The 11,835-nt window shown below is 42.3% G+C and overlaps 1 protein-coding gene across 2 annotated transcripts in view; it reads right to left on the bottom strand.

Annotated features, from left to right (window-relative positions):
• Positions 1-2,714: 2,714 nt before the first annotated feature.
• The window catches only part of fibcd1b (fibrinogen C domain containing 1b), a 99,669-nt gene continuing 90,548 nt past the window's right edge, over positions 2,715-11,835 (bottom strand). For both annotated transcript variants that reach the window (XM_020619485.1, XM_020619486.1), the window contains 2 exons: positions 6,289-6,468; positions 2,715-4,070 (listed from right to left, as the gene is read on the bottom strand). In XM_020619485.1, the coding sequence (XP_020475141.1) occupies positions 3,805-4,070; positions 6,289-6,468 (446 nt within the window). In that variant the 3' untranslated portion in view covers positions 2,715-3,804. The remainder of the gene's footprint in view (positions 4,071-6,288; positions 6,469-11,835) is intronic.

The following is an 11,835-nucleotide window of genomic DNA, read 5'->3' as shown; positions in this document are numbered from 1 at the left end:
AGAAGGTGGCGTCCACTCTAATGAGTTCACAATCACAATAAGTAATAGTTCATTATAATTATGTAAATCTCTCTATTATCAACACAAATAGCAGGGGAGGCAAGTTGTACATAAACATCACATTACTTCAAAATTCCATAGAGAGACACACAGTCTCCCGTTCTCTTGTCTGGCTCATGCACATGGGCATGTACAAATCAAAGCATGTGCATATATGTGTACACACAGAGACACTGTAGACACTCACACACACAAACTCACACCCTGTCTAGCACAGAGACACACATTTGCATACGTTCATTCTCACACACAGCTCTTTCTCCTTAAGTGACTTCACACATTTCCAATGTATTTTAAATTTGCCATATCCTCTGACATTATCATATCTCATACTCTGTGCCATAATTACATTAACAAGTATTTGTAACATGTGTCTGTGCTTTGATGTTGAAGAGAGGTGGCAGTACTCCACTGGGACATGCTGTACAGTTGTATGTACACAGCCGAGGTGCTGCAGAAACACGCACAGCACTCAGATCCTTCCGAGCACTGTGATGACAGAAAAACACACAGCTGTTCCAGCGTCAGAGATGTTCAGTGCAACACTGTTCAGTTCTCACTGCCAACTGGGGCAATACCTTTCAGAAAACACCGTCTCCCAGTGTCAGAGCGTTTTCCAAAGCCAAGATGTCAGAGAGGTCGCATGTGTCAGCAAAGCAGCTAATGCCTAAGGTTCCAGTTCTCTCCCATGTTGTGCCTCCATAAATGATTTATATTTGTGCTGCAGATTTGAACGGACATATGCTTGAGGGATAATCTTACTGCTTCGCTTCACTTATAGTCCGCCTTCCGAGCAGCACTGGCTACTCCCACCTGTCGTCCAGGTAGAGGAAGTGAAAATAATCTGTAAGTGCATCTCGCTTCAGTTCTTAATCTTTTAACTGGTGGATTTAGTTGTATCCATGTGCTTCAGTTGTCTTGTGTTTCAGCATAGTAAGAAAAGAGATTCACATGCTCTAAAAGTCATACAGACTGTACAATGAAATCTACAGATATTTTTAAAGCTTTAGTACATTCAAAAAAAAAAGTGATGAAACTGAAAAAAGTCGTTTCACCAACTTTAAAAAAGAGAAAAAAAGAAACATTTGAAATGTGCAATTTCCTGCATGTTTTTTCTTCATAATGTTGTTTTTCTTTTTCTCTGGTTCTTTTTTGTTTGCTTTTGGCAGTTTTGTTTGTGCCATAACACACTGTAGAATTCCTACTCAGAAGAAGAAAGACTGGTTGAGAGCATCAAATCTTATTTTACAGCAACCTACTTTCTGTTTGCATGACAAGTGAAAATGTGTCAAAACAAAAAATCCCATAATAATCACAAAACAAAGAAATTACAAAACAGAGGATGAGTCAGGTAGGTGGGAATGGAGGTTGTTGACAAATATGTGTCATTTTCTTATCAGGTCCATGGAAATAAGACTGATTCACCACTTATTCGGTTATCCCACAGGTCTCCTTCAAACTGCCGCTGTCCTTTCCTTCCTATTACATGTATGTACATTAGAGGCTTTGTTATTTCATGTTAACTACTAAAATGGAGAGACTGAAGGTATGCCAGTCATGCATCATGTTTAGTCTGTCTGTGCTAAACACTTTAGTCGATTAAGACGCTCTACTGAACCCGTGACAGGAAATTGATCGTGGTACAGAACTCGGTCTGTCTGTTTTCCTTCCACTGTAGGCACACTCACACGCACACACACACAGGCATACACATGTACACACACAAAGTGCTGGGTTACCATCTGTGATTGCTGCATCAGTTGGCCAGTACTCAGCTGGCAGGCAGATCAGACAAAGTGCCCAATATGCTCCCTAATGGCCCAAGTCAGATGAATGAGATCCTCCACTGTCTTCTTCTTGTTTCTCTTTTTCATCCTTTTTGCACCTCCTCTTCTCCCATTTCCTTGCTTCCCTTTGATTTACTCTGTGCCCCCCACCCCCCGACTCCTTCGACTAATTTAAATCTTGTCAAATTGTCTCAATCTCTAAGTCTCTGTCTTCCTCTCATTATCTGAGGCTCTGCACTTCTTGCCACTATCCTGGTGGGTCTCATTCACACTGATTAAGGATGTAAATGTGACTTGCTGTAGTGTGACCATGGCACAGTCTCTTCTCAGGGGTAAAACTCTAGACTTCTTTTTCAGAGGGGAGAAAAACCCCTGTTCATATTGTGTGTATGGTTTGTCTTTTTATATTATATTTGGGTTAACCCTTTTCATTCACAGATTAGGAACGGCCAGCGAGCCTGACCCACAGTCTAAGTGCCATGTCAGCAGATGGGAGGTCAGGGTTAAATGGCAGTAAGGAAATCACTGCTGTGCGATTCTGCAGGGAATGGTTGGACCACCTTGGTAGAATGAATAAAGCGCAGTGGACAGTGGGCTCAGGGTTCTGGTATGCTGTGTTTCTGATATGAAAGTTAACTCATGATTAATCACAAATTAATCGCACGTTTTTATCTGTTCTAAACAGTGGCGGTAACTAAATACATTTACTCAAGCACTGTACTTAAGTACAATTTTGAGGTATCTTGTGATGAAGTATTTTCATTTTGTGTTACTTCATACTTTGACTTCACTACATTTTAGAGGCAAATATTGCACTTTTCACTCCACTACATTTATTTTAAACCTTTAATTATTAGTTACTTTTCATAGAATGATGAATAGAAAAAAATTAACCCGTATAATTATAAGACCTCAGTGATCTATGGTGGAAAATTCACAACTTACCCAGCACTAATTACTTGTTACATTGTTGTATTGCTTGAGTAAAGTATCCGAGTACTTCTTCCACCACTGGTTCTAAATGTACCTTAAAGGGACCCTGAGGTAACTGTGATTACTGAGAAGTCCAGTAGTTTCCGATGAGCACAACCAACATTTGTCTGTCCCGATGCCTCCTCCACTTTAGCTTTCTCCTGTTGTGTATCTTGGTTACACTGGTAGCTCTCAAAGGCAATTCATGCATGCAGTCTGTGGATGTGATGCAAATTATTTCAAGCAGACCCTTGTCCTCCACGATGTTAATTGGCCTGCAAGCTGTAGCCGCCCGTTTAGCTATCGTTGTTGAAAGTTTGTTGCTTGTAGAATTGTCCAGGTGTCATTGTTCCAAACTAACCAGTGTGGTCTGCCTTTGGCGAGGGGGTGGAGGGCTCTCTGCATCAGCTGTGTGCAAGTGGTATTTGAGACTCGACGCACTCTGGTGGTAACTCAATTCACATCGACAGTAAATGCAAATAACTTTGGACTTGTCAGGAGAACCATCTGGCAGGGCTTTCAAGCTGAACTTGCCATTCAAAAAACCCTTTTCTTTATCCATTTCTGCTCATTTCTGCTGCTGCATCGCTCCTTGATTTCGCAAAATACGTGGTGGGCCCAGGGTCATAATCACAGAATGTCTGTGCATTAATTGTGCATCAAATAAATTATTAGTGTTAAAAGAAATTTGCATTGACACATTATTATTGAGTTAACTTTGACAGCGCTAATATATATAAAACATGGGGGGGTTATGGCAGCTCTAGCAGCTGAATGATGGTGGAAGAGCAGCAAAAAGGAAAAAAGGAAGAGACATCAGGGGGTAAACAGTTAAACTAAACCCAACTAAAAAAGGAGTGTTTTAGTGAATAAAGAACAGCAAAACAAGTAACTCCACCTACTGTAGCTGTCAGACATTGTTTTTTGTAATGTGTAAAAAAAAAAAAAAAAATTCTTCTTTTTCCTGCTTTCTCTTTTGTCAGTTTCATTTATTCTCAGGGTCGCGGGTGGGCCGTATCTTCATTTCAGAAAACTTGAGGGAGTACTGCCAGCCAGTCCAGGAGGACCACTCGATGCCATCAGCATAGGAGGTGTGCTGACCACGCAGGTACTGGCCATTAAGGTTGGAGGTGTGACAGTTGCGGTACCACCAGGCACCATGGTAGAAGGAGGCGCAGTTATTCTCTGAGTGGTCGTTGTCCCTGTCCTTGGTGGTAAACTTCATCCCATTGTGCTTCAGGAGAGAGTCACCTAGGGAGGAAAAAAGATGTGTAACAAAATACGAATGTGTCTGTGTTATGCATAAATATAAAGAGTAGAAAAGAGATATTAGTTTATTTAAAATATATATTGGCAAATTTGCGTTATATAATAAAATAGGAGCCAGAAAATATAAACATTTTAAGTAATAGCTTTACATCTTCTCTGTCTTGCACTAAGACAGTCTTGATTCTAATACCAGAAAACAGTCACAAGTGCTTAACTTCAAAATGGTGTGGGACTTGTCAGTTATTCATTTCTATAAACAGAGAGCAAAGACAGAATAAAAAATAAAGCTCCACAGCTCTCCAGAGCATTGCTTCTCATTATCTAAAGCTGGAGGTCAGCCGGCTTCATAGCCAATTTATCAAAGGTTCCATGGTGACCTTTTTATCTTCCTTCAGCGGGATGTCTGTCAGTTTGTGGACAGACTTGTAATAAGAGGAGAGAAAAACACAAAACACACCGTAATTTATCACGTGTTAATTTCATTCTTGCACAATAATGTATGACTACTGCAGGGATGTTGCACAGGCAGGTTGCAGCAGCTAAATGCCTTTAATCATGGTCTGCATGGTATGTCGCAGCTGCACAATCAAATTACAGAGCTGAAAATATCCACCTACAGTCTACAGATTTCTCAATGACAAATTGTCTACATTGATAACTGCTTTGCAAACTGCTACTCTAAGAGGCTTACATGCAAAATGAAAGCAACAACCGTACAAATATTGTGGTAGACCTAAAGGTTTTTAGAAAATAGATGTTCAAAGAGCTTATACTGTTCAATACTCTCCCCATATGTCCCCTTCACTCTCTGTCCTTTTCTTTTTTCTAAAGCAGGCTTCACACTGTGACCAGAAGTGGATAGAAGTATAAAGCTGAGAGGAGAATGAAAGCTCGCTCTCCAGCCATCAGGTGATGGCTAACAGCTCATCAGGGCATCAAACAGCCCCTAATTGCCCAGAATGTGCCCACCTAGCTCCTTACCCTATCACTCTGTCCTACGGTGCTTTCCATTTGGCATTACCATAGTAACCAGTCATAGAGAAACATTATCTGACAGGTATTTCTGATATTCATGTTGTGTGCTGCTCAACATTAAGACAAAAGAGAGTGTGAGAGACAGAACAGTATGAATAAGCAGCTCAACAGTGTTAACAATAGGATGATGCCCAGAGGATGTAAAAAAAAGAGGACAACAAAACAAAACAGAAGCACTTAAAGGCTCATTTGCAAGGAGCTGCTTTTCACCTCGGTGGCTGAGGGCCACCAAACTCCTCTGATGCCCATTAGGATCCAGCTGCTTCCAGCCCAACTGAGCACCTGTCAGCTGATCAGAAAGCAGCCACAGCAGAGCAAAGTACTGCTAATAACAATAACAACAGCAAGACTGCTCAGAGTGAAGCTGAGGTGAGAGTATAACTTTGAAAACCCTTAATTTGACTAGATTCAAATATCCAAGATGCAGATGAGTTCAAGGTCAGGCCATGATGTCATTTGTCTGAGCATTATTATCCGACTCCATATCTGGTCAAAAAGCTGTTTCACATTATCTCTCCCCATGCTTTCCTTTCCTAGCTCTCCACTCTTCTTCCCTCTTTATGCCTTGGATACCTATATCTTATTTTTTCATACTTTACTACTTCTTCCTCTCTTCTCTTTCTTCTTCTTTTCTCACACCTGCCTCCTTCATTCCTCCATCCTAGTTTCTTCCAGCCCTCCCTCCTTCCTCTCTGCTTCTCTTCACTGCTCTATCTCTCATATCTGTCCCCATTCTCTCTGTGTTCTCACAGCAGCGTTCCCCAAAGGTTCTTTAAATTGCTTCTTCATTTCAACGGCAGGTTTTTGTTTACGCTGCAGGTCAAGCAATGCAATTAATTGACAGTAATTTAATCAAGGTGACAGGTGGATCTGGTGGTTGGGGAGCAGAGAGGCGACACCAGCGGTTCCTCTCTCTGTGCAACTGTCTGCATGGTTTAACAAGTGGACACACCTACTGCACTGTAAAAATAACATACCATTACTTTACAAGAAGGTGGTGTGCACTAGTAGCTGGAGGTTTCATCCGCTGCTGTGAGTTTTGTATTCGCAATTAGGTTAGATGAAAAAAAAATGTGCTAAGGCAAAAATAGTACATAATAATCAGAGTATGAGCACAGAAATTCTTGCAAATTAAATCTAACTAGTTCACTGTATGTCCACATACCTGCATTACCAGAATAGTCTCCTACAGTCAAAGGGTATCCATCATCATCAGGGTCCACTGAGAAGAGGCCCACTCCAAAGGTACCATACTGGGCGTATGCTGTGCTGTTCTCAAAGTCCTCCAAGTCGATACGAAGCTCATAGTTCCCCTGGATGGACAGGGCATGGATCTGCTTCAGTCCTGCAGGGGAAAAGAGCGAGACACAGACCAAAACAATCCATTACATAGTACTACCATTTTTCTCAGCAAACATTATAAAGCTATTTCTGCAGCCTCTCGACCCTGTACATTTTCTGGAATTATGATGTAACATGGTTTTTGTCCCATTTACAGTCTCCCCTGCATGTGTAGGGTTTCTTTCCAGAACAAGATTAGAGTTTCTTTTCAAAAATGTGCAGAGGGTCTACCGCTAACACAACTGTTTGTCATGAGTAGGGAGACACCAGCCAAATCCACTAAATCAATATATGTGATCTTAGAATTAAGTCATTATGCCAACTATTAACATTGCTTCACACTGACATAATCTACAGTTTACTTTGTCAGTCATATTGATATAAGATTATCTCTGTCACATAGATATTTATGTATTTACTGTATGTATGATATGTATGTTCTAAACACACATTTTCAACCACATTTGGCCGACACAATTCATATCTCGAAAGGAATAACAAAATTCCTGGCTGCTGTATAATTATTATAGTCATTTCAAAGCTCATTTTGAAGCTTGCCATAACTTCGCCAGATGCTTCGCCCAATGATTTTTTTATTGTAGCTCTGTCCTTTAAAGAAAGTGTGTCAGACGAAAGGGGGGAAAAGTGTTTTCATCCCTTCTTGCTTGCCCATCCTTCTCTATCCCAGGTCAAGTTGCCTTCTCCTGAGACGATCAAAGGTACCAGAGCAATAGTGTGTCCGGCAGAGAGAAGCAGGAGGAGCTTAACCTGGGTCCCTTGAAGGTCAAGGCAGGAACAAAAACAAGAGTGAACTGAGCCTCGAGATTCTAATAAACAGCCTTGTTCCATGCTTACAAATGTGCTTTATACATTTGCGGTGTTTGTTTGGAATACAAAAAAATAGAAAGAGCATTTGAACTTGTGCACTGATAGAGAGGCTTCAAAGGCTTCATGGTTAACAACAAGGGCTGCATTTAGAGCCTGTACAGGACGTTGTAGGCTGCAATTGCTGGTTGAAGGTTTGTTTTACACTCAATCCTGAAATGTGACTCAGAACCAGCATGAATGTAGGTTTTTATGAACCTGAACAGTCATTTTATCTCCTATAGCAATTATCACTTTCACAAATGAAACTCATTCTCCTGAAAGCATACAAACCTCGAACTGACTTTGCCTAATTTGAATTCCATTGCTGTCGAGAATTGCACTCTGAGAGCGCCTCGTCTGAAGTAGAGGGCTAATTTGATGACAAACACAGCTGAAAGAACCCATTATTATTCAGAGACCGAAACTTGCAGTCTGGGCCCAGGCACTTAGTTTGAATTTAATCTAGCCCAGTGGGAGGTTGATCCTGCTCTTTTCATTTTCACACAGGATCAGCAAAATGGAGGTGGAGAATCAGTCATTAATATATTTATAGGAAGGTAACTTCACGCATGTCAGTTTCCAGTTAATTCTTGTATAGGGATATTAATAGTCAAGTATGTATGCGGAAAACATGAACAAAAAATACAACACTTTTCACATATATTCAGAAATACAAAAATGACTCATTTACAGAAATAGTTTTTGTGTCGTAGACCTTTGAGAAAAAGTATCAATCCACACAAACACCTAAGGGAAAAGTAACCCTGGAGCGATTTGACAAACTTCAAAAGAAAAACTTAGGATGTTTTCTCTTTCAGAAAACAAAAAAACAGATGCAATATGACTCTATTTAAAGACTGCAGCTTCCAACTGTATTTACATAACTTTAATTCAGTTCCTAATTAAAGCTCTAGAGAATCTCAGCGAGATTCTATTCAGAATAATTAAAGAGGAAGACAAGTGAAATAACAACAGAAACTTCTTTGCTTAAAATCTAAATGCTCAGGTGTAACTCCCTGTTAATTAAATGCTACTGTTAGGTTATTCAAAATGGGTTCTAATACAGGGGAGAATTTGAGGTGCTTTGCTTCAGTATTAACATGCTGATTGCTCCATTGGGGAGAGATTCTTCTTTTTTTCTCACTGATTTGCCATTTAAGGGAAGATTAGGCAAGAGTCAAAAAGTGTCTGTCCTCCTACATGCTTTAGATGAACAATTAGTGTGTGCTTTTTTAGTCCATTTATTCTGACTGCCTATTTAGATTTGTGTTATTGCTCATCTACCTTATATTTCACTTTATATAAGACTTGTATTTTGTGGCATTAGTGTGGATGGCAAAATAAGAATTTCATTGTACAGGGAAACACGTTTCCTAACTGTGCATATCACAAATAACCACTTTGACCTTTGACCTTTATATCTGGGCAATATTAGGACAGTGTGCCTTTACTGAAAGGCTAAGGTTGCTCCTGTATTTTTTCTACTATTGAGGTCTTGTAGAAGGGCCCTGTGTTAAGATTTAGTTTTAATACTATTTAATGAGTCAGTATTTATGCTTAATATTTCCTACACAGTGCAAATTTAGCCAAATTATCAGCAAACCTGGGGCAATAATACTGACTGGTTTCTGTGACTCTGAGCAGAATAAGCTGAGGGGATGTGTGTGTATGTGGTGCCCGTGCTCGTTGCTGCCTCGGGGCCTCCTAGTGAGCTAATCCAACCCTGCCTTGAGTTACTTTTTTTTTTTACAGTGAGTGCAATTTTAGACATTACTATTCAACAACAAATTATAAATGTGTTGCAGTCTTCTTTGTATGTTTCTTTACAGATAAATCTTTATAGTACACAAACAGTAATAAAGAGTACAAGCATAATTACTCACTGTCATCTAAAAAGAAGATAAATATTACTGTTAAAATCAGCATCTCATTTTGAACAGTCGATGTACTTGCTGATAAGGAATCGCAGTTAGAGTGTGCCTGGTTAACAACAACATCAATGGGACAAAAATCTTTAAGTATTCTTTGCCATTAAATCATCCATGTCATTACAGTCTCTGTTCCAATATTTGCAAACAACAGCACTGTGCTGTGCCTTTCATGGTATTAAAAACAGGACATCCACTGAAAGCTAAACACCATCTTCTTCAAGTCCATTATAAAGACTAATAGGTGGATAAACGGCACAACTCTGCTACACATGAAATGCATGTGGATAATAAATGTAGGACATTAATACACGTGGGAGCAACTATTGGTCTGCTTTGGTAATATATTTATGATAAATGACAAAAGAAGTGATATGTATCTACAATTACCTTATTAAACTAGGTCATGTTAATCCATAAGTCATTGTCAAAGCTCTGAGGCTTATATTTAGTTTAAAACATGAAGACACATGTTTGTCATTTTTATCTTGGGTTCATTCTGACAGAGGACGACGTGTTCTTCAGAACAAAAATGAAACAAAGCTCAAACCTTCCTGACACTGATTAAACCACTACCATCAAATATTCCTGCTCCTTTATCGACCCTAAGGTCCCCTCCTAAGGGGACCCTTGGGCTGAACGGAAAATACAGGAATGCTACGCGAGTTGTGATAGCCAACCCCCAACAATGTATACATCAAAATGTTCAGCAAAACTTCGGCTACAACGTCATATAAATTGTTATGGTTCCTTGATGGGTGTGGAGCTTCAGGGGTTAAGAGGTGTGAGAGCGGGAGGGAGAGAAGTGTGGAGGGGATTTGAGCTACAGAGGGTATTAGCCGGTTGTTAATCTTTTTTTCTTGGTGTTGTTGGGCTGTTGTTTTGGCGTGGTTACGGCCAACAGTAACCGGTTGTGTGGAGTTAATAAAAAAGCGACTTTTCGTTGGCACTCACGGTTGCCTTCCTCGTGTCCTGCGGGACGCTACATTTGGTGTCAGAAGTGAAACGCCGAAGTTACGTCTGCCTCCGCCTTATCGGGCCTTGATAAACACCTAACTAGATGGCAGCGCGACGGGTGAGGAGCCAGGCTGGGGTGTGAGTGACGGAGGAACTTCAGGATGGTGGTTATGCAGCGATGCCGGGGCGTGAGAGAGGGTTTGACCAGTCTCCAGAACACGTAGCCCGCCTGAAACAGATGGCCAGGAGCCTAGCTGCAGTCGCTGGTTTTGGAAAAACGGGGCCCGATGGCGGCGCTCTGTGTAACCAGCCCCAGGTGAAGACAGCGAAATATAATGGTAAAGCTGACTGGGAGGCTTTCCATGCACAATTCGAACTGTTGGCTCGATCAGGTGGCTGGTCAGAGGACGTTAAAGCACTTCAGCTGGCCATGTGTCTTACTGATGAAGCTTTAACATGCTTGCTGCTGGTTAGCCCAGCTGAAAGAGGTGACTATGGGGCTCTAGTTGGGGCCCTCCAGCGACGTTTTGGACAATGTAACCGGCCCAGTGTTCTGCGTTCCGAGCTGGCAAACAGGCAGAGGCGTGATGGTGAGCCACTTCGTGCACTGGCTAATGACATTGAGACCCTAGATAGAGGCTGTGGGAACGGCTGCTGCGAGTGATTTAGCTGGAGGCCATCATGTTGTGAGGATTGTAATGCCAGAGGGGCCGGACCACAAGAAACTGGCGTGGGCTGTTGAACTGACTGAACTGATTAGGGCGGTGTCGCTGCAATCTCCACGCAGTGACACCCATCCTCGTCGTGGCCCTCCGGTGTGCTGGGTGTGTGGCCTGGCTGGTCACATTAGTGTGAGGTGCCCAAAGCAGGTTGGTGGGCAGGGAAATGCTCCGGGGTCTGTGTAAATGGGACGACCCTTTTCCTGCGTCCCACCCTTCCTTGCTTCCCAGGGATGGAGCCCCACTGTCAGGCTGGGGGAGCGGGGCTCCATCTGTGAACAGTGACTGGTACAACTGCGAACAGTGACTGGTGTGCTGACCCCTATGCTGGGTAAGGCGGTGATAACTATCCAGGTAGGTTGGTGGACAGGGAAACGCTCCGGGGTCTGTGTAACTGGGACGAAGCAGGCCCCTTTTCCCGCGTCCCACCCTTCCTTGCTTCCCAGGGATGGAGCCCCACTGTCAGGCTGGGGGAGCGGGGCTAGTAGATGACATCGCGGAGGCTGTAAGAGTGGTGGGCTGGACGCACCTGGGTGATTTTTGCCATGTCCACATCAACCTGGGTGGGGCCCCTTGCATTGCTCTGGTTGATACGGGCTCCACAGCAACACTGATGAGGCCTGATGTGGTTCCGGCTGGGACACAAATGGAGCCCACTGGGGTACAACTGTGAATGGTGACTGGTGTGCTGACCCCTATGCTGGGTAAGGCGGTGATAACTATCCAGGTGGGGGGCTTATCCTTGAACTTTAGGGTGTGGGTTGCAGCAGTGCAGGACCCCTGCATATTGGGACTAAATTTTCTGTGGGCTGCTCGCTGTGCGTTAGACCTGGGAAAAAACATGCTGGCCTTGTCAGAGGGCCCGACAGTTGAAATGGTACACCCCACACAGGCCCCGAA

The sequence above is a fragment of the Monopterus albus genome, unplaced genomic scaffold (assembly GCF_001952655.1).
Source record: "Monopterus albus unplaced genomic scaffold, M_albus_1.0 scaffold221.1, whole genome shotgun sequence".
Lineage (NCBI taxonomy): Eukaryota > Metazoa > Chordata > Actinopteri > Synbranchiformes > Synbranchidae > Monopterus > Monopterus albus.
This window is presented reverse-complemented; position numbering and strand designations above follow the sequence as displayed.